This window comes from Etheostoma spectabile, chromosome 8 (assembly GCF_008692095.1).
Source record: "Etheostoma spectabile isolate EspeVRDwgs_2016 chromosome 8, UIUC_Espe_1.0, whole genome shotgun sequence".
Taxonomy (NCBI): Eukaryota; Metazoa; Chordata; class Actinopteri; order Perciformes; family Percidae; genus Etheostoma; species Etheostoma spectabile.
In genome coordinates, this window is record NC_045740.1 from 20,736,441 (window position 1) to 20,760,300 (window position 23,860).

A 23,860-nucleotide genomic window follows, 5' to 3' on the forward strand; every position below is an offset into this window, starting at 1 on the left:
CTCATTCCTCTCCAGCCAGCACTATAAATCTACATGGTGACAAGACTTGTCGTGAAGCTGCTGAATTAAACATGCCAAACCTTCGCTCACTCCTCCTTCCCCTCACCCTGAGAATATCTGAGCAGAGGGACACTGTGGACTGGAAGAAGGGAGAGTGGCCTGACAACTGCCCCACTGATCCCTGAGACACGTGCTCTGACGTTGTTGCTGTGTCCAACTGTGGAAGGGAGATGTTTGCCAATGGTGTGTGTGTGTGTGTGTGTGTGTGTGTGTGTGTGTGTGTGTGTGTGTGTGGTGGTGCGTGTGTTTGTGGCTGTGTGTGCTGCTGTTCTGTGTACAGTCACCTAGGGCTAGAAGTTTGATAAAGCGGTGATTCATTGCCCCTTGGTGAGCCTGCCACTATCGTCCTCCTACATCTCCAAACCGCTGAAATCAGACCTGTAATTCCACCCAAAGGCTAACACACTGTGATGTGCATATGTGTGTGTGTGTGTGTGTGTGTGTGTGGTTAAAGGGGACACAGTAGGTGAGATTGTGTGAGGAAAGCATCTTCCTGTCTGTGCCGAGACAGTTGCCTTGTTCTTTCCGTCTTTCCCCTAATTACCCTAACTGTGTGAGTGTGTGTGTGTGTGTGTGTGTGTTGTGTGTGTGTGTGTGCGTGTGTGCGTGCCTTGTGTTTATGTGTGGCTGTAGAATGAATAATGAATGTTTTTCCACAGTGTGACATTTTCTGAGCACTTTCACTGTGTGGTGTGTGTGTGTGTGTGTGTGTGTGTGTGTGTGTGTGTGTGTGTGTGTGTGTGTTGTGTGTGTGTGTGAGTGTGTGAGTGTGTGTATGAGTGTGTGAGCATTGCATGCATGATAGAGTGGAAGGCAAAGTTTTACAGATTCAGTATGACAATCTGCCTTGTGGATAGAACACAAACAAGCCAAAGTATGTGTGTGTGTGTGTGTGAAAGAGAGAGAGAGGAAATGGGAGAGGCAATATGCAAAGAGTTTGCAGAGAATCTATTTTTCCCGTTTGTAAATGGGTCTAATTCCCTGACAAGATACAAGACAGGAGAAGAGGGAGCTCTAATTACCTAGTCCACTTCCTGTACAGTGTGTCATATCTGCCTTACCCGAGCCAAATGACGTTACTCTCAAATGCAAACAAAACTCAAAAGTACCCGCACATTGCCTACAGCACGCAAGACGCACATCAAAAGAAAAAGAAAAAAATCCTTCGTGCTCATGCTACAACTATTATTAGCCATGCAGCATGCATCATGCTAGTGGCATGGCTCCAGAGATGTCCCTCTGTCTGTCCACCACTTTGAACCAGACTGAATTATCACACCAACTATTGGATGGATTGCAATGAAATTTCATACAGAAATTCATGAACCCCTAATAATGCATTATGGCTTTTTCTCTACAGCTCTAAAAGGTTTACACTTGAATAGTAATTCATGCTAATTCTGAAGATTTCTTTTGCTGGTGCATTATTTATTATTACAAAATTAGGAAAGTAATGTTTAAGTCAAGCCTGACGTTGCCTCACACAAAAAAGAAGGATCCCAGTCACATCCACACAGCGAGGCATACGGTTTATTAATCAACCACTGGTATCAGCCGATACCAAACGTTAGCATGCTAACATGGTCAATTAGAATGGTAAGCATGCATAATCAGTGCGAGCATGTTAGCATGCTAATGTCCAAGCACCGCTTTGCCTAAGCACAGCCTCACAGAGTTGCTAGCATTGGGTTAGACCAGGGGTCTCCAACGTTTTTTCAACCAAGGACCCCTTAACTGAAAGAGAGACGGAGCAGGGACCCCCTACTATTTTAAGGAAAAATGAAGTTGCATATTTCAAGTTCAAAATTTATTGTCATATGCACTTTAGTACAAGTACCACAGCAATGAAATACAGTATGCCCTATTGCACTCTCTCAGCACCAGTCAACAGTAACAATCAATAACAATAATATAGTTTAAAAACATAAAACCATTTAACCACCACAATAAACAGTGGCTAAGTAACTAAATACAGACCCCAGCCCTCGTTCCTGCTGCGCTATCATTCAACAACCTGATTTCACTAGGCCTACAATAGCGTTTAGGGCGGTCTAGACCCTTTACACATTTTTTTTTTTTACATAGAATACGGAGCTAACATGGATGTAGCACAGTGAATCCTTAGGATAAACTGTATCTGTGGAAGGCTACCTTACCTATAGGCCAGTAAGCCTATCATCAGTAGGAGTTATATTTGCTAATAATATGTTGGATTAAGATACAATGCATGTCCTCCCATTAGAGAGGACATGCAGATATTTTAATAAAAAAAAAAAAATGAAATAAAAGAACAATAATTTGGTGGTGTGTCACTACTCTTATACACGATATATCATATTTTAAATTCTGACAGCAACAAATCCTGAGACAAGGCATGTGAATTGCTGGGAAATACTGCTCATAAATCACAGATTCGGAACTCGAAGATTCTTTCATTACTGCTGCCGCCTGCACCAGAGCTGTATCTCATCAGACGTGATTTGACATGTGATGGAGATTTAAAAAAAAAAAAAAGGAGAAAATCACAACATCTGCATCTTTGATGTAGCGACCCAGCTCCTGCTGTCTGACAACTCTCTCCATCCGTGCACTTCCTCAATCACTTTCCTCTCACTTTCTTCTTTTCGAATAATTGCACGCACACATGCACGCACACGCACGGACTATTTTTTTTCTTTTTTTTTTCTGATAGCAAACCCTCACAGCCTTCCTGTTAACTGAACACACAAACCGCAGAGGAGTCTATGACAATGTGATGGGTAGATGGGGCAGTTAGAGAAGTCTGGGTGGGTAATTCAATGAGCAGGTGTAGGGAAAAAAGAATGAACAAGTCAGGCTGGAAGCCCATAGAAACGCTGTTCTGTACTCAATTAATAATGAAGCAGATAATAACACATCAACACGTCTTACGATGTGACATAAACATGACACGTTCTGCCTCAATTTACAGTCACAGAGAACGTTGAATGAATGAATGCGAGTCCTGGGAAAAAAGCGGGTAGGGTTTTTCAGTTTAGGTGTCTCAGTAGGATGTTTAACACCGGGCTACATATTAGATAGCACAAGGTTATCAGGAAGGGTATTTGTTGAAGCAGATATAACAAAATATGGACTGCTGGAATATATAAAATTATCATACCAGGAAGCTTGGTGATGTGTACCATCAGAGACTAACCTATTGTTGCTGTCTTGTGCACTGGAGCTTTCTGAAATATTATTTGCCACGCTCTTTTTCATTTTTCATGCCTTTTCCTTCCGTATTAACCTGCCCAGAAAGCTTGCTGTAGTTTAGCGGTTTTGCCCTCCACTTTCTTTTCCCCTTTCCTATTCAGCAGTCACCCAATATCTTTCTTCGTGCGGCTGAAATATACATCTAAAGAGGTTACACCTTATGCTCATCTTGTCATAGCCTGATTACTCCATCCCTGAGCTTGATTTCATTTCCAAAATTCTTCAAAAACTACACTTTTATCACTATATTTCATGGCATTTGATCTTTGCATGTCTTTAATACCATCCTAAAAGGATATTCACATATACATTTCTCATATATGACATAAGGGTTCACATATAAATGTCTTCTATTTGTCTCATAAAGTCCCTCTGGGTAAGAGCATTAGCCTGATATGTAAAATATGGATCGCAAAGGTTCTCAACCAACTGGGTTTAGCATATATAAAGCCTTCTTTTCTACAGAGTAAGACCAATTTGATCAAATATGAATATTTAAAGAATCATTTGGTGCCCCTTGTTAAATTGTTAAATCTCTCTCTCTTTTCAGCTTTTCAATGAAAGCATAATGAAACTGACAATCATTAATTTTCTTAAGGCATGAAGTCACTATGCTGACAAAGGATTGGGATATTTCCAGAATTTTTCCAAGGGAAGTTAAGCTCGGGAATTTTGCACATTTCAGTATAAAAATAGTAGGGCTGCCATTCATTAGTGAACTTATTAAGGGGAGGGGGATACGCATACATAAGCATTACTAGGTCATATGTTTTATTGATAAATATGCCCAACACAGCATTTATAGCCCAATTATTATATTGATGCGTAGGAGAGGGATGAGTAGTTCAAAACTTCTCCAAACAAAATCCTTTACACTGTCCAACTTGCAAAATTACATTAATAAGCAACGTTTTGGTTCTAGACCTTTATCCCGCAAAATGGCCGTCCGCCCACTCTACAGTCTATGCTGCTAACACTATTAAACTGTCTTAACCAAAGGACTACACAGATAGATAGATAGATAGATAGATAGATAGATAGATATTGATCCAATAAAATAGGAAATTTTAGTGTTACAGCAGAAAAATCAGTCACACAGCACAGAACATAAGTATAAATGAAATAGTAGGATACACTATACATGCTTCCATGTAGGTTTTGATTATATACTGAAGGGGATATATTTTTCTTATGTTATTTCAGTTAACTAGCAGATTGCGAAGCAAAATACACAATTAATACCTTGTGTTAACACCTTCTTCTAATCATATAACAGAAACAATGGAAGGCAAAGGAAGGTATGTGGGAGAGAGAGATGTACTTTTCACACATAGATCAACAATCCATTATTCATCGGCATTATGGGCTCAAAGAATCAGCACAAACACAGCATTAACCCGATTCTGCCGCACTATATAGCCTTCTCTGGGATTACAGACAAGGCATGCAGCACTTGCCAGAACTCTCATATCTATCTACACAGCAGATCAATAGAAGCACTCTCAAAACCCTGTACAAAGCTCTATGCTGTGTCCCTGGCCCTTACACGCCTATGCTGAAGGAAATTAACGAACTAGATAATTCCAGTAGCCGTGCCACTTCAGGTCTGGTGAAATTCAAAACCATAAACTACGTCAAACTTATATTGGTAGCAGTCATATCCACTATCAAAAGAAGTTGTTTCTGTTTGAAAAATAAATTCATACCCGTCATGTCTGTTTCCCAAAAATACATCTCTCACTCTCCGGTCTCCTTTGCATTTTTGACAGGTGGTATACAGCCATGAGTCATCCTTGCCAATTTAACAGGACATTCAATTAGGACGCTTCCATTTCTCAACTTGCTCTTTGAACCATATTGCACTGGAAGGTTTGGATGCTGCACTGGAGGACTGAGCCTCTCGCATGCAAAACTGAGATAGATGAGTGGAGTGTTTTTTTGTAGGTGAATTAGCTCATTTGTATTCAGGAGAAACAAATAACTGCCATTATTCATCACAAAAGACAAAGCAAAACAGAAGCGTGCACACACACATACACACACAAAATAATGACATTTAAAAAACTGGAAGAACGTGTGACGTGTGTGGCATGAATTATGCATGCTTATAGTCTCTTATCATCTAAATGCATGTCTCTGTATTTGTCAGTTTGGTTTGTGTGTGCTTTGCATTCATTTGGGACCTCAGATCCACCCCTGTGGAATGGTGATGGCTAAGGGAGAGAGAGAGAAAGAAGAGAGAGCAACGAGAAGAAGATAATACAGAAACACATACACACAGAAATACAGGAAGGGAGAGAAGGAGAGTGAGTGAGTGAGTGAGTGAGTGAGTGAGTGAGTGAGTGAGTGAGTGAGTGAGTGAGTTTGGATTAATAAAGATGTTTTAGTGCAGTCACAACAAGCAGCTGGACAATACACATTCATATATTAAAATTATCAAGGGCATGTTGACACAAACACACGTGCAAAGTGATAGAGGCGAGAGGGCCTGTAGCGGCTCTTTTTATAGGAAGCCATGTTCATTTTTAACTACAGGGAAGGCAGCTCTCTGCATGCCCTCATCTCTGGGCTCCATACTGTTTCCTCTAGCCACGCTCCCCTGACACCTCCCTTCACTCAACCCCTCAATGTGACCCAGCGAAGGGCAAGCAGCTCAGACAGACAGATAAGCTGTGTCCCCGAAGTGCCCGCCTCGCTTCCCTGTCAGCCCCCTTTTCCTTGAGTTTGTGTGCTCGTGTGAATGTACACCCTGATGGAGGGTGGTCTACAGCCTTCATTCAGCGAGACAAAGTGAGCGATTCGCCCCATTGCTCTCGTCTGTCAGCAAGCATGCGATGATGGCAGATTACGAGGGATTTGAGAAAAATTATACATAAATAATTATGTCAGTGAGAGAGGGTCTTTAAAACTGAATTACAGAGGGAAAGAAGTTATATAGTACATTATTCATGTATAGGTGTAAATAATGTCAGCTTTATACAGTGTATGGGAGTGCATGTTAGAGACAATATGTAAAAGTGAAAAGAATAGGGAAGGAAATGAAGATTAGGCAGACTTTGCCCACTCCTCAGCTGTGTGTGTGTGTGTGTGTGTGTGTGTGTGTGTGTGTGTGTGTGTGTGTGTGTGTGTGTGTGTGTGTGTGTGTGTGTGTGGTGTGTGTGTGTGTGTGTGTGTGTGTGTGTGTGTGTGTTTTGGCCAATGCATGCGTGATAAAGTGAGCAAAGCAGGACAGGAGCTCTGGGTATACAGCGGTGACGTGAGTGATTGGAGCAATGAATGGGAGGACATGCGTTGTATCCAGAAGTGCCACATTTCCCAGCAGGCTTTACCATTTTAGTGTAATTACAGTGTAATTTATATGCTCAGATGGAGCTCCATCACTCTTGCTAAGCAAACTTGCCACATTACCGCACAAAGCTTTACCTTTTCTTGATTCCGATGGTGTTTCTCCTCTCATAGCTGTACTGATCATGAAGCAGATTTGAGCTCTAAAAACAAACCACAACCTTATTAGCTAAAGGTATTAGGTTTTATGCTGGTTTTTGTTAAGGAGATCAGATACAGTTACTGTCAGCCAAAGCTTCCACCTCCCTTGCATCCCAGTTATTTATGTCCATTTCTTATATATTTCCTCTCCTTTGTTTGATATGTATGAATTTTGAATCTCCCCTATGCCCTTGTATCACTTTCTCTCTCTTCCCCTGGAGTGACATGTTTTCAGACAGAATGCCCTGGGGTTTTACACTCCCAGCTGATAATTCTTCTGTTTAAATGAGTTCTCTCTGCAAATAAAATAAAACTGATACAGACAAAAAGGCACATTTTGAAAAAAATATCAAGCAGGAACTGAGTGATAAGTGAGTTAGTGCGATACGCTCACACAGACATGCCCCTTACAATTCACATGTGCTTCACTCTACTCATTGTTTTATTTCCATGACATGCATTCATCCAGCAGTTTGACCTGCACTGCATACGACTATACTTAAAAAAAAATACCTTTCTTTGGTAGGTATTTACTATTGTAGACGAGTGTCGATGAATAAGTCAGAAAAAAAGCTAGAGAAACTAGCCAATCAACGACAACTAGCAAGGGTGAAACTGAAAAGTTTTTTTTGAGCTTTCTCCCACTTTCATTGCTATTTTTTTTATAGTTAGAATGACAAGATACAAAAACACAAGGGAAGGCTCACTGTGAGAGGCAAAGACAACTGCCAGTTGCATCTCCGACAGAACCTAACTAAAAGATGACACTGCTTTTCAAAACACTTCACTGCTTGTATTGGTGGATGTTTAGCTATACCAATGTTGACTGTTATCTGCGTTTATAGAATTTTCCCCCCAGTAGTGGCAGGGAAAAAGCCAACAACATCTGGGCAATCAAGCTCAGGGTTTATGGTTTTGACTGTTCCTATGATACTGAACTAGTATTCAGAGCTATAGTTCAGAAATGCAGCTGTCACGACAGACAGCTATGCCCCTAAATTAGCTTTTTGTTCACAAGGCTAATATTTCAACATGCTAACTTTATGTTTAAGCAAGCTTTAATTTGTGTGTCTTGAAATTTCAATTATGATGCACAACAACCAAACAATGGCTTATTCTACTGTATATGCTACTCGGAAGTGTCTGTGTAATGAGTAACCTGATGTGAATTGTGATTATCAGCTACATCAGCTGCAAAGTTAGCCATATTTAGCAACTAAGCAATTAACCTTACACTGTAACTACACATACAGTCGTACAATGTTGCAAACCTAATGAGATAATAAAGACTACCAGAATCATGTTGATGGAGTCACCACCGTTTGCTCTCAGAGATATTTGGTCAGTTCTGTTAAAAGTCTTTTGGTTTTTTGGGAGCAGCGCGTCAAACAAACACACAACGCATCAACTGTACAGACATCAAATTAGGTCACATCACACACCAATTGTACGTCTGTTTGGCAAAATGACTGCCAACGACATGGGAAAGAAATACGTTTACAGTGTGTTTCTAATATTTGTATATATTTTATATCTGTCAGGCAAGAACATCTCTGACATAACTGTTACCATCTTAACATTTTGGCCACATTGATAGTTATAGTTACAATTATAAACACAGGGGAAACACACACCTTTTCTGGTGATGTGCTGGTTCGCATGCGGATATCAAAAACAAAGAAACTGGACACAGGTACACCAATCTCTCTCTCTCTCTCTCTCTTACACCTAAGCTAGTTTCAGAAAAGGACGGGAAACCCTAGACTCCTTTGAGGAGTGTGCCAAGGACTCCTTCATGTTGGCTAAATGTCCAAAACCGACAAGCTAAAAACTTTAAGTCGTACAACCCAAAAGACATAGAAATACTGTACTTCTACATAGCTATTCAAAAAATAAATCTTCTCACGTCCCAAGAGGAGAGCAAATTTAAGTCTAACAAGCCGAATTCCTTAGTGTACAACTCTTTTTCTCTCATTGACAGTCTCACTATTTTTGCTTCTATTTCTCTCTTTTCTCAGGAGGAGGAGAATTTCTCAGGAGACAACATAAAAGTAGCTTTCAGGAATTAAAGCATTACTGCAGAATTAAACCCTTTCTCCCCATCGTTCCTTTGTGTGTGTGTGTGTGTGTGTTTGTGTGTGCATGTGTGTAAGGACATTCAGAGACACTCTTCTCTCCTCTTTTGATCTGTGGTATGGTGATTCCTGATGTACCAAGGCCCAATGTGATCAGGGAGGGGGTGAACGCAAAGGAATGCTGTGCCTCCAGAAAGAAAGCAGATAGTATGTGTAGACTATGAGAGACAAATAGAATTGTAGTTATGAGTTTAAGTGCAACATGTAATCATATACTGTATCTTCTAATTAAATTTTTCATAGCAGACACATTAAATGTCATAATACCCTATGTGATACTAGCATAACCCATATGTTTGGCCACATTTTTACATGCACATATGCACACACAAAAATGGTTTACAAAGAGATGGCAACACATGATCCAGATGATATTGTTCCTATCAGGCGCATTTGTGCATATATATACACATATGCTAATACAGAGACAAACTCACAGACATACTGTACACATGCACAAACACATGTATAAAAGACCCACATCAGGGACATGGGCTGAATGGAATGCATGCGGAATTTGCAATGCCTCACATTAGAGGCAGCAGTGAGAAGGTTGAGCTGAGGGGAGCAGAGCAAGATTTATATTCAGAAGACAATCTTGGCAGGCATGGAGTACCTATGTTAAGAGGCTTGGGGAGAGGCAGGGGATTGTATTGATGAAAAAGTCCAGGAAAGATGCAAGTGGGTGCAGGATTGTTGTCCTGTGGGGAGGCTCTGTCTACAGCAGCGATATGGGGCTCAGACAGCGGATTAATGTTTCTGCTTCATAATCAATTTGCTGTCTGGAATCCCACTGCACATTACCCGAAACAACTACTCCTCGCTTGATCTTGCTCCTTCTTTCTCCTCCTGCTCCTCCTTTCTCCCTCTACCGACTGCACTGCATCTCCTTTTCACCAGTTCACCTTTTGTTTCTTCAAACCTTAAGAGCTGTAATCTCTATCGAGATATTACATTAAACCGTTCAGAGTTTCCTTTTATCACTGCTTTTTTTTCTACTAACCTCTCCAAAAAGTCATTTCTCTCCTAGCATTCTAGCCGCAGTAGATTCTGCACCAACTACATTTTAGGGCAATACGGGGGACTTTGAGAGTAATTATATCAGAGAGTGAGTGTGAGTGTGTGTGTGTGTGTGTGTGTAGTGATATAGAGTCTAACCTTCATCAAGGGCAAACCACTAGCTCCATTTCACCCTTGGGTCCAAGCTCGCTGCCATCTGCTCCAGAGCAGGGTCATAATACCGGCTGACCAATCAATAACATATTACATGTTGGCAAAGTGCACCAGCCATGGTTATGACTTTCTTTGCTCTAAAAGCAAGGCACATTACACTCCAGGGAGGAAACACAGTACATTTCCCACGAGAAGGCAGGGTATTAACAGTACAAAGTGAAATTAAAGATGTAATTTCTGTTTGCGGAAAACTTGCATGTTGTCCATAAAAACTGTATTTTGTGGCACACAGGATTATGTTTGTATTCAGCCTTCATCTTAAACAACGTCTCACAGAAAATAAAGTTCTTCTCTCGGAGGACGGATGTGTTGGCATTTGCTGATAATGTTTGAGTATGTGTGTGTCTGTAGAGGGGAGGAGTACTTTGAGATGAAAGCCCAGAGAGACAGGCAGGAAGAGAGGCAGAGACAGCAGGTGGTGCTAGGAGCGCTCCTGCTCCGGGTGAAGGAGGCAGAGAGGGTTTCGTGTCAACAGATCAATAAGTGTGAGCCTGGGTGAGAACCATCCATTTCAGATCGTCTGACACAGACGGGAGATAAAGGTCGGGGATGTAGTGTTGGCAAAAAAACGAAACAAACAAACTGTAAATGTAGCGGAAAAAATGATATGGCTGCATCTGTCCACTCATGTTTCTTATCCTCCCTTACCTGCAAGCACCCATAATCAGTTTTGGCATAGAACTAATGTAAATACTATGCTGTATAAAAAGGACAAGACTCGACCCCACTAATGACACAACAGCTTGTCCTATTAAAGCGCACACATATACAGTATGGCTGCATGTAAACACACACATACTGCCTGTCAGCCACTGTCCATAGCTCCCTTACTGGACCGGGCAGATTGTCACCTCTTCTGATTACAGCCGGCACACACAGATGAGAGCTACTAATTGCCTTGCTGGGGCACCGACGTGACTCGCATGTGACCGGCTAGCTTCGGAGGCATCGGAGGCTTCATGTGCATAGGTGACTCTGTGTCTGTAGTGAGTATGTGAGTTGCTTGAGTGAGTCACTATAAGAGGGGGATATGTGTTTGTGTGCGTGTGATATTATGCAGAATGAATACTCATCAGTCTCATGGTGGTTAATGGCACTAACTATCGTGTTATGAAAGGGCGAAAATGAATCATACTGGCAGTCTTACCTTGGCCTGGCCTCAATGTCACGCTGAAAACAAGGAGAGAGAGGGAGAGAGGGAGAGAGAGAGAGAGAGAGAGAGAACAACATATTTAAAATCTTTGCACATCTGTTGTGCATAACAAATAAAACAGGTAGACAACATAATTGTACATCAACGTGGTCCACAGCTGGTGTGGCTCTTAATCTGACCAATTCATTTTCACTTTCATCCGCCAGTTGAGCTCATGTATATTCAAAACGATTTTAAAAAAGGAGCAGTCTGGAACAAAGCACCGAGTGAGCCACAAAAATTATTCATGTGCTGGCTTTTCTGTTTAAAAGTGATTGGGGCTTTAAAGATTTTCTTCCATGTCAAAATTACGGACGTGATTTGTTGACTTGCCAGTATGTGAAGGTTACAAAAACAGACACAAGGTTTAATCATGTGCCAAATAAAAAAGTGAATCCCATTTCAGATTCTGTTTTGATTTCCACAAGATGAAAATGTATTATTTCACAAGGCCTATTTGAAATATTGAAATTATAGCTACTGTATGAATCTATGCCGGTATACTACTATATAGTATTGAGCATGCCAGACACACAGCTCCTGTATCCATGCACTGCACTTAAAATCACAGTCATGTGCTACAGCCAAACCACTTGGTATACCATTCATAGCCTCAATTGGTTTATTTTCATTCAAGAGGACCTTGAGCACAAGACATTCTCTTTTGTTATCTTTAATATTCTGCCCAGCACTGTACTGTAGCACAGGACCTTGACTATCAGCACAAAGATGGCTGTGCCAGCAAGGGATTTTGACACTGTGTAACTAACAGCGGTTTGAAGGCACTGGCTCCTTGGCAGCACATCAGATGAGACGAGGAGAGCTGATGAGTGGAGGCTGCGGAGCACTGACTGGATGTCTGCCTCGCGGACTCTTCCGATCTGGACGAATAAGTAGTTTCAAATATTGAAACTCAAGTGAGATTCTTCTTGGTTTACCTTGTCAAAGACTTGAATAGAATCAAAAGATAATCTGTGAAAATCAGAGTGCAAAACCAAAGAAGCTCTTCGCCTGGTTGCTGCAAGGCTGTTGCTCTTTCTGTTTCTCCAATGCTTGGTTGGTTAACTAGACCTATCACAGCAGCAGGTGACATGATTCTATTAAAAATTAATTATGTTGCTGGTCCTGGGTAAAAATATTTTATGGTGGATACATTTTGGTGTACCACCCTTAGCCGGTGAGCCAGTAACTGGACTGTACACGGAATATCATAATCTGTAACTCACTTTATTATTAAGTTAGCTATTACATCATTATAGGAATGCTTTATTTATTAATTAAGTATAACATTTGCGTTAAGTTAACTTTAGATCAATTACCCTAGAGAGATCCAAATCACCATGAAGTTAGCATGCTAACAAGCTCAGGCCCTGCTAATGCCTTGGTATCTGCACTAACATTATCATAAACAATAAAAGTATACTATATAGTATGTTAATAATAATACCAGTCATTCTCAGATGGTAGACTAAATACTTAAAGCACACATTACACAGCACTGGTTTGACACCAATCCATTTCTTTGATCATTCTATGTAAGGGTTGAATTAGTAATACGCACTGTGGGCTAGATTTATTAAGCCGTTTGCGCCTGTTTAATTTTTAAGATATTTTTGTTGGCATTTTACGCCTTTATTTTTGACAGGACAGCTTAGACATTAAAGAGGAGAGAGAGAAAGAGGGGGAATGACATGCAGCAAAGGGCCACAGGTCAAAAACGAACCTTCGGCTGCTGCCTCGAGGACAGAGCCTCTGTATATGGACGCGCGCTCTACCAGGTAAGCTAACCAAGCGCCCCCACAAAGACTGACTTAACCAACGGGGGCTATTTACAAACATGGGTAAGATTGCAGATTGCCTGCCACATGAGCAAGAAGAGACAAGTTCACTTTCTCTATGCGTTTGTGGGAGGGTCATGTGGAAAGCGGCAGTCCCACTCAAAAAGGTGGGAGGATACGCATAAAATGCGCCTAATTATATATTCCGTGGTATTTACAAAGACCGTCAGTAAGAAGGCGCCTCTATTCTGCGGGGGAAATTCTCCGCCTCTAAACGCAGGAGTCAACCTGGAAGCGGGTTTACTCGCATCCGCCTCCTGGTGAAATGGCAGCAGTAACCCCAGCAAGACGAAGACATAGGCCAAGGACACAAGCTGAAAAGATTTTTTGCCACAAGGATCACACTTTTTCAGCGGAGTGAACATGAAATCACTAAGCGTTACAGATTAGGCAGCCATGCAATTTTACAGTTACTGGAAAAAAAATCAAAGCTGACATTGAATCTCCGACTCAGCGTTCACATTCCATTCCAGCAGTTGTTAAATTCCTCGCTACATTACAAATTCTGGCATCAGGATGATTTTTAAACAGTCCCAGCATCAGCAGTGGGAATATCGCAGTCTGCACTCAGCCCCGTCGGCGGTTGGTCATCGCGCTGATAACGCCACATTCGCAAATTTACGAACATCTGGCCCTGGATTTCTTTGATATTTGACTGCATTATATTACTAAAATAACACTAAAAATGGAATGTTGATATAGTCCCAGTTGTGCGCTTTATTTTCATTTGGTCCAATTAAAGTGTTTTTACTGCCAGTGCCCACAAAATGAAAAGAATACGTTGTTAGAAAGAAGCTGACGGCTATAGAGCTTAGTTCCGACTGTTATTACCGCAGTCACCTATGCAACAGTAAAGAGAAAAATCATACCTCTGCGGCTTAAAAAAATACTATATTCAACACTCATTATATTATATTATATTATTCACATGGCCTAGGGCAAGTTAATCTTTAAGTGCACACATACACACTCAAACTCTCACAGCTACTGTAAGAAAAACCTAGCCTTGCCTTCAGTAGATGCAACCTGAAGCTGTTCCATTCATAATTTAAAAACATGATCAACTCCATGGAATGCTGTGCCCCGCTCAAATGAGCCCAATTTCAAAAGGGTGCCGTTATCTCCTAACCCTAACCCTACAAAGAATATGGTGATGCACAGCTCAGTAGAAAGCAATTATTCCTAACCCACATTAATCTGTTTCTATGCGGTGATCTATAATGAATACCTAACACAATTCATTAGCTCAGCCATAACATTCAAAATGGAGAAAAAGAATATATAACATGAAATTAGTGAACCGACTCAAAGCTGCATATGGTGTAACTTTTAAGCACATTGGGGTGCCCGCATGAAGTATTACTATCACATTTTTTTGTTTTAAAGTGGTTTAAAACAAAAGAAAACTGCTTCCTAACATACATTACATTATAAATAAACAAAACTGAAATAAACTTCAAAGGAGACAAAGTCTTAACACTGAGCTTCATCTAATTTAAATGATGAGCCACTGGGCAAAACGCTGCGTTGGTTGAAATCAGCCTCCGAGGAGTTCATTGTGACCTGGGTCACGACTGACTGGCTGATGAGGCATCTCGGCTTTGTTTTTAATGTCTGTGTACCAGTCAGGCAGGTAGATCATTTCTCGCCCACTAACATATAAATATATATTTTTTTTAATTATTGTATAGTCATCAGGGAATGTTTAAGTAAACACATTGCGTGGATGTACAAATGAGTACCTACTGGCACTTTTTAATGAAAATGTGGAGACTGAGTATTTTGATAATCAACGGACTTAGACTGAGACAAAGTCTCCTAATAGATTCTCCCTCTGGCCTCCACTTATTGGTCAATTTTTGGAATGTTTTTCTCATCGCAGCTGACGCTCTTTATAGTGTGTTTATGGGTGTCTACACCTATATGTGTTCCTGCGATAAAAGAAGGATGAGATTATTAACGGAACCCGTGGTATTTGTTTGTCTGATCTTAAGCAAAAAGACTCACCTCAATTATGTGCGTTAATATTTGGGGAGCAGTTTAAAGGATGGATTTTATGCAGGTGAGAAACATTTGACATTATTGTTAATCCATTCCACAGGCTTGCTGTTACATGGCTGCAGTGTGTGAGCTTGATATTGTTACAAAGCCGCAATCGCTTTTCTGACTTGGCCATGAAGCCGCTGGTCTTTTTGTTTCCTTTCTTCCAAAAAGTGCTGGTGGCTATGACTGTACCTCTCTGGCAAATAGGATTAGGTTATGCTTTGCAGACGGAGAAACACACAAAAACCAAAACAGCAAACAGGGTCAACATATTTAAATATGTATTTCCATTCAACTAAAGCTGAAGGCTTTTGCTTCATTCATGGGTTTCAAATCCCCAAACACTATTTTATAACTGTACAGGACTTTTGCAACGAGAATGACTACAGAACATACACTACTGCAGCTTTTGCTGGCAGTTAATTGATTAGTAGACTAGCACAAAATTAAATCTATTAAGAATATGAGTAGTGGTTTGCTTTTCATACATTATACACTTCATTGTTTTTTGACTGCTGGCAAAAGAGACCATGTGTGTGAGCTCTAGCAATGTGAAACTTGTCAGGTTTTAAATATCGAATCAATCAGCACAATTATCGGTAGATTTCAGCCCTAATATCATGGACAAGGAGTACCCTACACAGTTCTGCAGAACTGCGGTAAAAGAGGCAAGTGAATGATTGTATAGTTCAATGTGCCATCTGTAGACACTGCCATCTAAGGCAGACAGATTAACACCGACAGAGTCAGGGAGCAAGCTGGAGAAGAAACGTTTGAGCCAGTTTTCTTTGGATCCATGAGCCTCTCTGTACATCCGACATGTTTGACAGAGAACAGAAAATTCAGGTAGACTTGATAGCTCCATATATCATTCACTTCAAGACTATACATGCAACTCAGCCCAACTCACTTTGAAATGAAAAAAGACAAACAAAGACACACACACACACCTCTCCTGCGATCATACATTTCCAAATAACACTGCCCACTCCGGCAATAACTAACACATGAGAACAAACAGGGTAACCATCGACATTCAATTAGGGCCTTAATGAACTTGGCCCACCACGGATCCATTTCTCAGCTAGAAAAGCAATCTGCCACCACCATTACTGCAGCCTCGCTGGTCCTGTGTAGCATCACTAGGGAACACTCAAGCCTCTTTTTCTGACTGTGGTGATGGAAGTATAGAGAGTGACAAATGGACCAAAGGGATGCTTTAAATTTTAGACCTGTACGCAGTTGAAGCCTCCACTTTCATGTTCCAATGAGAGATGAGGGAGTCGAGTGCTGCAGAATCTGAAGTGACGTAAGTGCTGCGCTGGCATGGCTTGTACTGGCTGTGTTAATGTACGTGTAAATGCATATGAATTATGTACTGTACCTGCACACATGCTGCATTACTTTGGCATGCGAACCTGACTCTGACTAACAGGCTGGTATGTAAAAAAGAAAAAAAAAAAAAAAAGAAAAGAAAAAACAGTGGGAATAGTGTAACCAGCTGCTGTGTTCATAGCTGTACTGTACTGTAGTCAGAGGACACAAACATAGTTACACTTCTGCTTTGTCGGCCTGCAGCTCAGGATGTATTTGCATGCATCGCAGTGACACAGCTGACTGTATGAAAGGAAAACTGCATTTCTCTAAATTAACACAATTTCCTCCCAGATAAATACAGCCGGTCCCCACTTTTATTTGGAACAAAGCTGGGTGTAGTGGCACCTGTTTACCATATTCATGCTTGCCATAATGACTATGCAGCAGATGCCACAGTGATTACAAAGACGATCCCTTAAATTGAAGGCCTGGGATCAAACATCCATGGCTGTGAGCATCCACCCTGCTTAGGTGTTTTTTTAAGAAAAGCACCAGGTCCTTACTGGCAAGAAGTTAGGACACATCACAAGCAAATGAAGACAAGATGGGGTGCCACTGCCTAAGCATTATTTAGAAATGGTAAGTAATGACTATGTGCAGCATGCACTGTACAGTCGGACACACATGATCAGCGACATAACAGCTTTCTGCTGGCTGGAAAATAGTTTTTAGTTGTTTATTGACAAGGCAATAGTGCCGTTTTACACGGCTGTCCTTAGTAACAAGTTTGGCAATGGACCTCAACGTTTAAAGTTTATATTAATTAATCTTTTGACCCAGTTTTGCTTGTGTTCTTTCAAAGTGCCCTCAGCAGACCTTGTGATGTGATTTTATCATTCAAGGTGGACCTCCGGATCTAATGCACTGGGTTTGTAATAATAATAATAATAATAATGTATACTTTATTAATCCTGCAAGGGGCAATTACAATGTTTTCACTCTGTTGTGATTACACACAGGCCTGAAATACACACATGCTCAGTACCTATGCATGCACTAAATGGAGAGATGTCAGAGTGAGGGGGCTGCCCATGGAAAGGCGCCCCCGAGGAGTTGGGGGTTCGGTGCCTTGCTCAAAAGCACCTTGGCATTTATTTTATTTTGGTAACCACTTTCAAGTCAAATTTTGTTCACAACAATCTAAGACTGATATGTTAATTTAAGGACTTGCTATCCTGTTTTAATGTTAAACTTAGAGTCAGAGGGCCACATTTGGGCAAGCCAACACCTACATCAGACACCTAGTGTGGGAGACTGTAGTTTATGTAAAGCAACAGTATGAAGCTAAGAAGGTGGAATGGTGTGTTTCGCAGTGGCCGAAGCATCCGAGCTACAGACTATATAAATGATAACATGCTGAATGTCGGTCCCACTGGGTTTCTGTAACATTATTGACTTGAGGATAATGAGGATGGACGGTTCTTCTTACCTGCACCCTGTGGGCTGGTGCTGCTGCGAGTGCCTGTGCTGCCACAACCGGACCCAACCCCTCAGCCCGCTCCAGCAGGCACAGCTGGTGTGTGATGTTGGCCATCTCTTCCTGCAGACGCTCGGTTTCCACGGAGATCTCGGCGATTTTCTCAGCAGCGGATGCTGTCAGGAACGCCTCTTTGAGGTCGACCAGATGAAGGGTCCTCTTCTCCTCCAGACGCACCAGTTTGCGGAGCTCGTCAAACTGACTGTTCACGTACGCCTCCAGCTCCTCTGTTGACATCTAGGAGACGATGAGGTACAGGAGACAGGGAGGGAGAGTGCATGAGTGAAGGACTGAACTGGGTGGATTGAGGTACAGGAAGTCCACAAATTACCAAGATGGTATGAGATAGGGGTTGGAATCACCTTAAGCCCCACAACACAGTACTATCCCGATATCTGTTCATGATACAATATTAATGCAATATTCTGCAATACACAGCAATTAATTACCTTTTGTCCAACTTCAAATTATGTCCCCAAAATAAAACTTTGTTTTATCTAAAAAATATACATTTCCTTGTTTGTTCATCTCACTTCAATTCTATTGCTGCAAAATGGGATTGTGAAGCAGACTGACTAAAAAATTAAATTCTCATATGCAATTTAATACATTAACCCTCTTGTTGTCTTCGGGTCAAATTTGACCCCTTTCCAAAATGTTTCTGTATCAGAAATTTGGGTTTCTTTCAAACAAATTGTCCAAAAACGTAACATGGATGGTTCCCAGCAACGCACAAGTTAAATGAATAATCAGTTCACTTACTTTCATCCAAATTGTGTGTTTTTGTCAATGTCATTGGATTTGGAGAAAAAACAAATGGTAAACGAATTTATGTGTGACAAATGTAAAAAAGAAAAAAAAATTGACAAAAAAGACAAATGTCAATAAAAATGACTAAAATGTGAAAAATGTAAAAATGTGAAAAAATGTGAAAAAAATGTGATACATTTAAAAAGAAAAAAGCTTTAAAAAATTTTTTTGGGGGGGGAAACAAAAATTTCAACAAATGTTGAAAAAGTGACAAAAACATCAAGGTAAAGACACTAGAGTGTCAGAAAAGGCAACCATGACCACGATAAAAGGTTTTTCATTTGAAATTTTGATTTAGAAAAACTAACATTTGCAGGTCGGCGGGAAGACAACACGAGGGTTAAAAGATTACTACTTGGCAGTCACATATTTTTTTTAAGTTAATTTTTGGGGCATTTTGAACCTTTATTTATAAAGGACAGCTGAAAACATGAAAGGGGCGGCTGCTCTACCAGGTGAGCTACCGAGGCGCCCATCAATACAGTCTTTCCACGAAATACATGGCAATCCTATGATGTATCGCTACCCCCGACCCCGACCCCCACCCCTACGGTAGGGCTGTGCAATTAATTGAATTTCGCTTTCGGTTTCGATTTCGGCTCCCAACGATTACCAAAATAGTACAATCGAGTAAAAACGATTATTTTGCCATGTTCTGTTTTGTAATTTCCTCGTGTTCTGAATGGCGCGCGCGCACACACGTCATGCGCACATCCACCCCTCCCGGAGCCAAACGCTTTCAGCCTACACTGTCAGGGAGGCCGGTCGCGTGCATGTTACTCGCTGGAATTTAAAAACTTAGCGAGAGTAAAGATGGCAGAAGGAGGGCAGCCACAGCAGCGTTTGGTAAGCAAAAAAGGCCAAACCAACTCCATTGTCTGGGAACAGTTTGGCTTCGAGGAATCCGACGACGAGCAGAAACATGCTACGTGCAAGATTTGCTACATGGTAGTGGCTGCAAGTCAAGGGAACACCACGAATTTGTTTAACCACTTGAAAATTAAACACAGAGTGACCCATGACAATTTGATAAAGAAACAGAAACGGCAATCAACTCCCTCAACATCCTCCGTAACCCAGACATCCCTAACAAACACACTGTACAGCGCAACTCCTTATCCGTTGAATTCGGAAAGGCACAAAATAATAACCGAGTCTGTTGCCTATTATTTAGCTAAAGACATGCGCTAATAGTTAACTTATTTGCTGTTAATGCTGGGGCCTGATGATGGGCCAGCCTTTTATATTCGTGGATTGAGATTGCTGGAATTTGTTTATATTTTGCCAAAATGTTGCCTACTTGTTTTAAAGAGATTGTGGAAGTAAATACAAGGAATAAATACTTTTATACTCTGATTTGAAATTTATATTTATTTTAATAGTTCAAAAAGTACAATAAATGTTCAATGTTTTAAGAATTGTTGAAAGGTGTCTTTTTAATAAATGCAACACGTTTCCAAAGTCATGTGAAATAATCGTGTTACATAATCGTGATTTCAATATTGACCAAAATAATCGTGATTATGATTTTTCCCAAAATCGAGCAGCCCTACCCTACGGTGAGATACTGGGCTGCCATTTCAAATTTACCAGAATGAACTATTTCAGCATAGGTACACAATATTGAAATGAACAGAAGCAGTGATGGAGTTAAAACTCAAAAACAATAAAAAAAAGGAAAAGTAGAGCTGAGACAACAGTAAAATTGTAAGGGTTTACATTTAACATCCAGATGCAAAATAGAGAAACGCATATGGAATGACCGCAGGGCCACACAAACTTCTGTCTTTTACTTTGACCTGTGAACGCTATTCAAATAAGCCCACCGGTGGCTCAGCTAATGATAACATGAAGTAGACCCCCTATAGGTAAACTCCATGCATCCCATCTGTAGATAGAGACCTCAGAGGCTCTTTCTACCACAGCAAGCCATCTGTTTGGCTTTCAAGGCAACTGAACAGCTCGCTAAGATAACCTTCCCTTTTCCCCTGACGAAGCTCTCTGTAGCTAGGGCTCATTAGTAAAACATCTCAATAAACAGACGTCTTCCTATAATCATTCCCACTGAGATGGCTCCACCTCCAGCACAGAGGTAAAACTACCCAAAGTCACTCGTTATGATCTCTGCTCCTGAATATGTTATAGATGCTTCAATCCACGAACAGCTGGTCTTTTCCTCTTCCCTTGAGCAGAACTTCACTCACTTCCTTTCCATCTATTTTATCTTGTTTCCCCTCAGCCTCCCTCTCTCCAGTGAAGCAAGGAATCATCCGTCTTTACTGAGGTTGGCAGAGCCACGCCCCCGAGGGGCCAAAAGTTTTATCGTGTGCATGCCATTTCTGCACAAGCAATCAGATTCTCCAAATTGGCCATTAAATCAAGCGCAAGAAGAAACATTTTTAATTTACTTTCTTTCTATGTGCAGAAAAAACATGCACATTGTTCATTCTGAATTAGACAGAGAAACATAGTTAAGACCTAATTGGAAAGCAAAGAGTCGCTTTCTCTTTCTTCTTCACCAAAATCAATACACTGAACATATGTCTGTTGAAATAGAAACAATAGACGGCAACTGCCTTCGACTAGCAACATTTTCCATTCCTTGTCCAGAAACTCAAGTGGAATATGTTTGTCAATATGAAAGAGTGGAGAGAATGATGCATCGTTTGCCTTTGCAAGTTCTCATACTATAACACACACAGAGCAATAGAAGGAAGTGCTCAGATGTAATAAATCCTACAAAATTACAATATAGGCTGATTAAATCTTCTAAAAGACTAATTTTCTTGAATGTGGGTAGTGGACACTTTAAAATGAAAGAAATGACAAGGCATTTATTACCTCATTACGTAGTGGGGCATTTAATGCTAAAGCTGTTGCTCATGTTTTGATGTTTCGGGCGTCTTGGTCTAGGTTGGCTCTGATTGAGGTGTAACGGACAACATGATGGATCAACATAGTCAACGTTGAAGTCCAATTCCCCTGCAAATCTAAAGGATCTGTAATAATCCTCCAATATTCAGTTTTAAATGCTTTAACATCTGCTCGGCATTTACATTTATAATCAGTTAGCCAAGTGGAATGTGTCCGTCTGACAGTTTGTTCAATGATATAGGTTACAGTGTGACTCCATTAAATGCTAGCAGTAGCAGCAGTTTCATTAGTTAATGCCATGTCAGGTGTAGCTTTAGCATTCAGCTGCCACCATTAATACTGATGAAGTTACATTTTCTTTTATACAGCTAGTCTATCAATGACCTCAAGCTGGACTATGTAACTTGGAATTACTTTTTTTTTTTCTTTCACATATGCATGTTAGCAAAAGTTACATGTACATATATTGTGGTGGGTTACAGCCGATACTGAGTCAGTTCACTAATTTTACTCTACTTGTGCTGCAAAAGTGTTGTCATAAATGCTGACCATTTGTGACAACAGATCGCCATTCATCAATCATGTATTCCGCTTCATTTCATTTTACATGAGATCATTTTAACTACATAAATAAGTCATTCAGTACATCAAAATGAGTTAAAAAGAACATCTGTATCTGCATGTTGTGTTCTCTTGGGGTCACATCGGGTTTCAAAAAGGAGAGAAAGCAGCATAAACCATAAAGAACAATGCTAGGAAAGAGCAAAGCAACAACATGAATAGGGCAGACAGAAATGTAATATCTTTAGTGTCTGTCGTCAAACTGACACATTCCGTCATATCACCACATCTTGCAATCTCCAGGATGTCCATAGGAGGCCCCCCCCCCCACCTCCCTGTGGCCTGGGGGTGGCAGATGGGAGGCGTGATCCTGGATCAGTGCTCTCTGTGTATGTGTATGTGGAGCAGGAGCCCTCTGCCCTTGGACCTTTCAGTCAGAGTTTCTCTGAGAAAGTATCCAGCTAGTGAGGAAGGAGCATTCATGCGTGCTAATCTTCATTTGCATTGCTGCAAGCTGAGGCCACGAAATGAGGCCTCGGGAGAGACAGTCGCACGCTGCCTACAAGGGCAGAGTTAGAGTAAGGACAGGGGGTGAGAGAGAGACAGCACAGGCGGAGGAAAGACATCAGGCTAGCAGATTGAGAGAGTGGATTTCTTTTTCAAGCAAAGGGAGGACTTTGACAAGCAAAATACTTTTCCATTCATGTTTCTAACATGCCTTCTCGTCTCGTCGGGTACTGCAAGCAAATGCTAAAAAAGCATGTCTGTTCAGAACTAATATTTGTCATTGGCAGGAATGCCTTCCTGCCAATGACAAATATTAGGTCTGAACAGACATGCTTTTTTCTACCCAAACTTGTCTACCCAAACTGTCGCTTTAACCAAAAGAAAATGCCAACTTGAATCTTGATTTCGTTATTTTATGGACACAATACTGGAGATGTGAAAGGTGGGCTGAAAGTTGAAATTCAAAGGGGAAAAAAAGAAATCCTTGTGACTGAAAATGTGTCCTCAGAAACACCAAGGGGGGGATCTGTGACTTACTAAAAATAAAATACTTCTTGGAATTTCCAATAACACTTTACTTGATTACAATCTAGAAATGCACCCAAATAGAATTAAGTTAACACAGTTGTGTACTTTGTGCCTGGCTACAAAAAAAGGTTGTGGAACTCATTAGTGCTGATGAATAAAACTGCAGAAAAAGAAAAATAAGCTCTTGGGAATTGAAATATAGCCATATTAAAAATAAAAAAATAAAGTGTTTTTCATTACTTTGGTGAGATATCAACAAAAATATCGAGAAATATCAAAGTAGCTTCAGCTTTCAATGTTAACCTTTTCAACAGCACAGACACATCAGAGGGTCCATCATTACAGAGGCATCCCAAAGTTTCAACAGACACCATACCTATATTTCTTGAATGTGGAATATTTCCCAAAATTTAAGCATCGTAGAGCTTCGACAAAGTGATCAAAAATGCAGCCGCAGAATATATATTTACTGGCATAGAGAGATGAGGATGTTTTATCTAACTTTGAT

The 23,860-nt window shown here is 40.7% G+C and overlaps 1 protein-coding gene across 3 annotated transcripts in view; it reads right to left on the reverse strand.

The window, feature by feature from the left end:
• Positions 1 to 23,860, reverse strand: part of trim44 (tripartite motif containing 44) — a 51,890-nt gene that overhangs the window by 15,145 nt on the left and 12,885 nt on the right. For 2 of the 3 annotated variants that reach the window (XM_032522863.1, XM_032522864.1), the window contains exons 4-5: positions 18,025 to 18,309; positions 11,293 to 11,315 (exon numbers count right to left, since the gene is read on the reverse strand). In XM_032522863.1, the coding sequence (XP_032378754.1) occupies positions 11,293 to 11,315; positions 18,025 to 18,309 (308 nt within the window). The remainder of the gene's footprint in view (positions 1 to 11,292; positions 11,316 to 18,024; positions 18,310 to 23,860) is intronic. The other variant, XM_032522865.1, reaches the window with a different exon arrangement.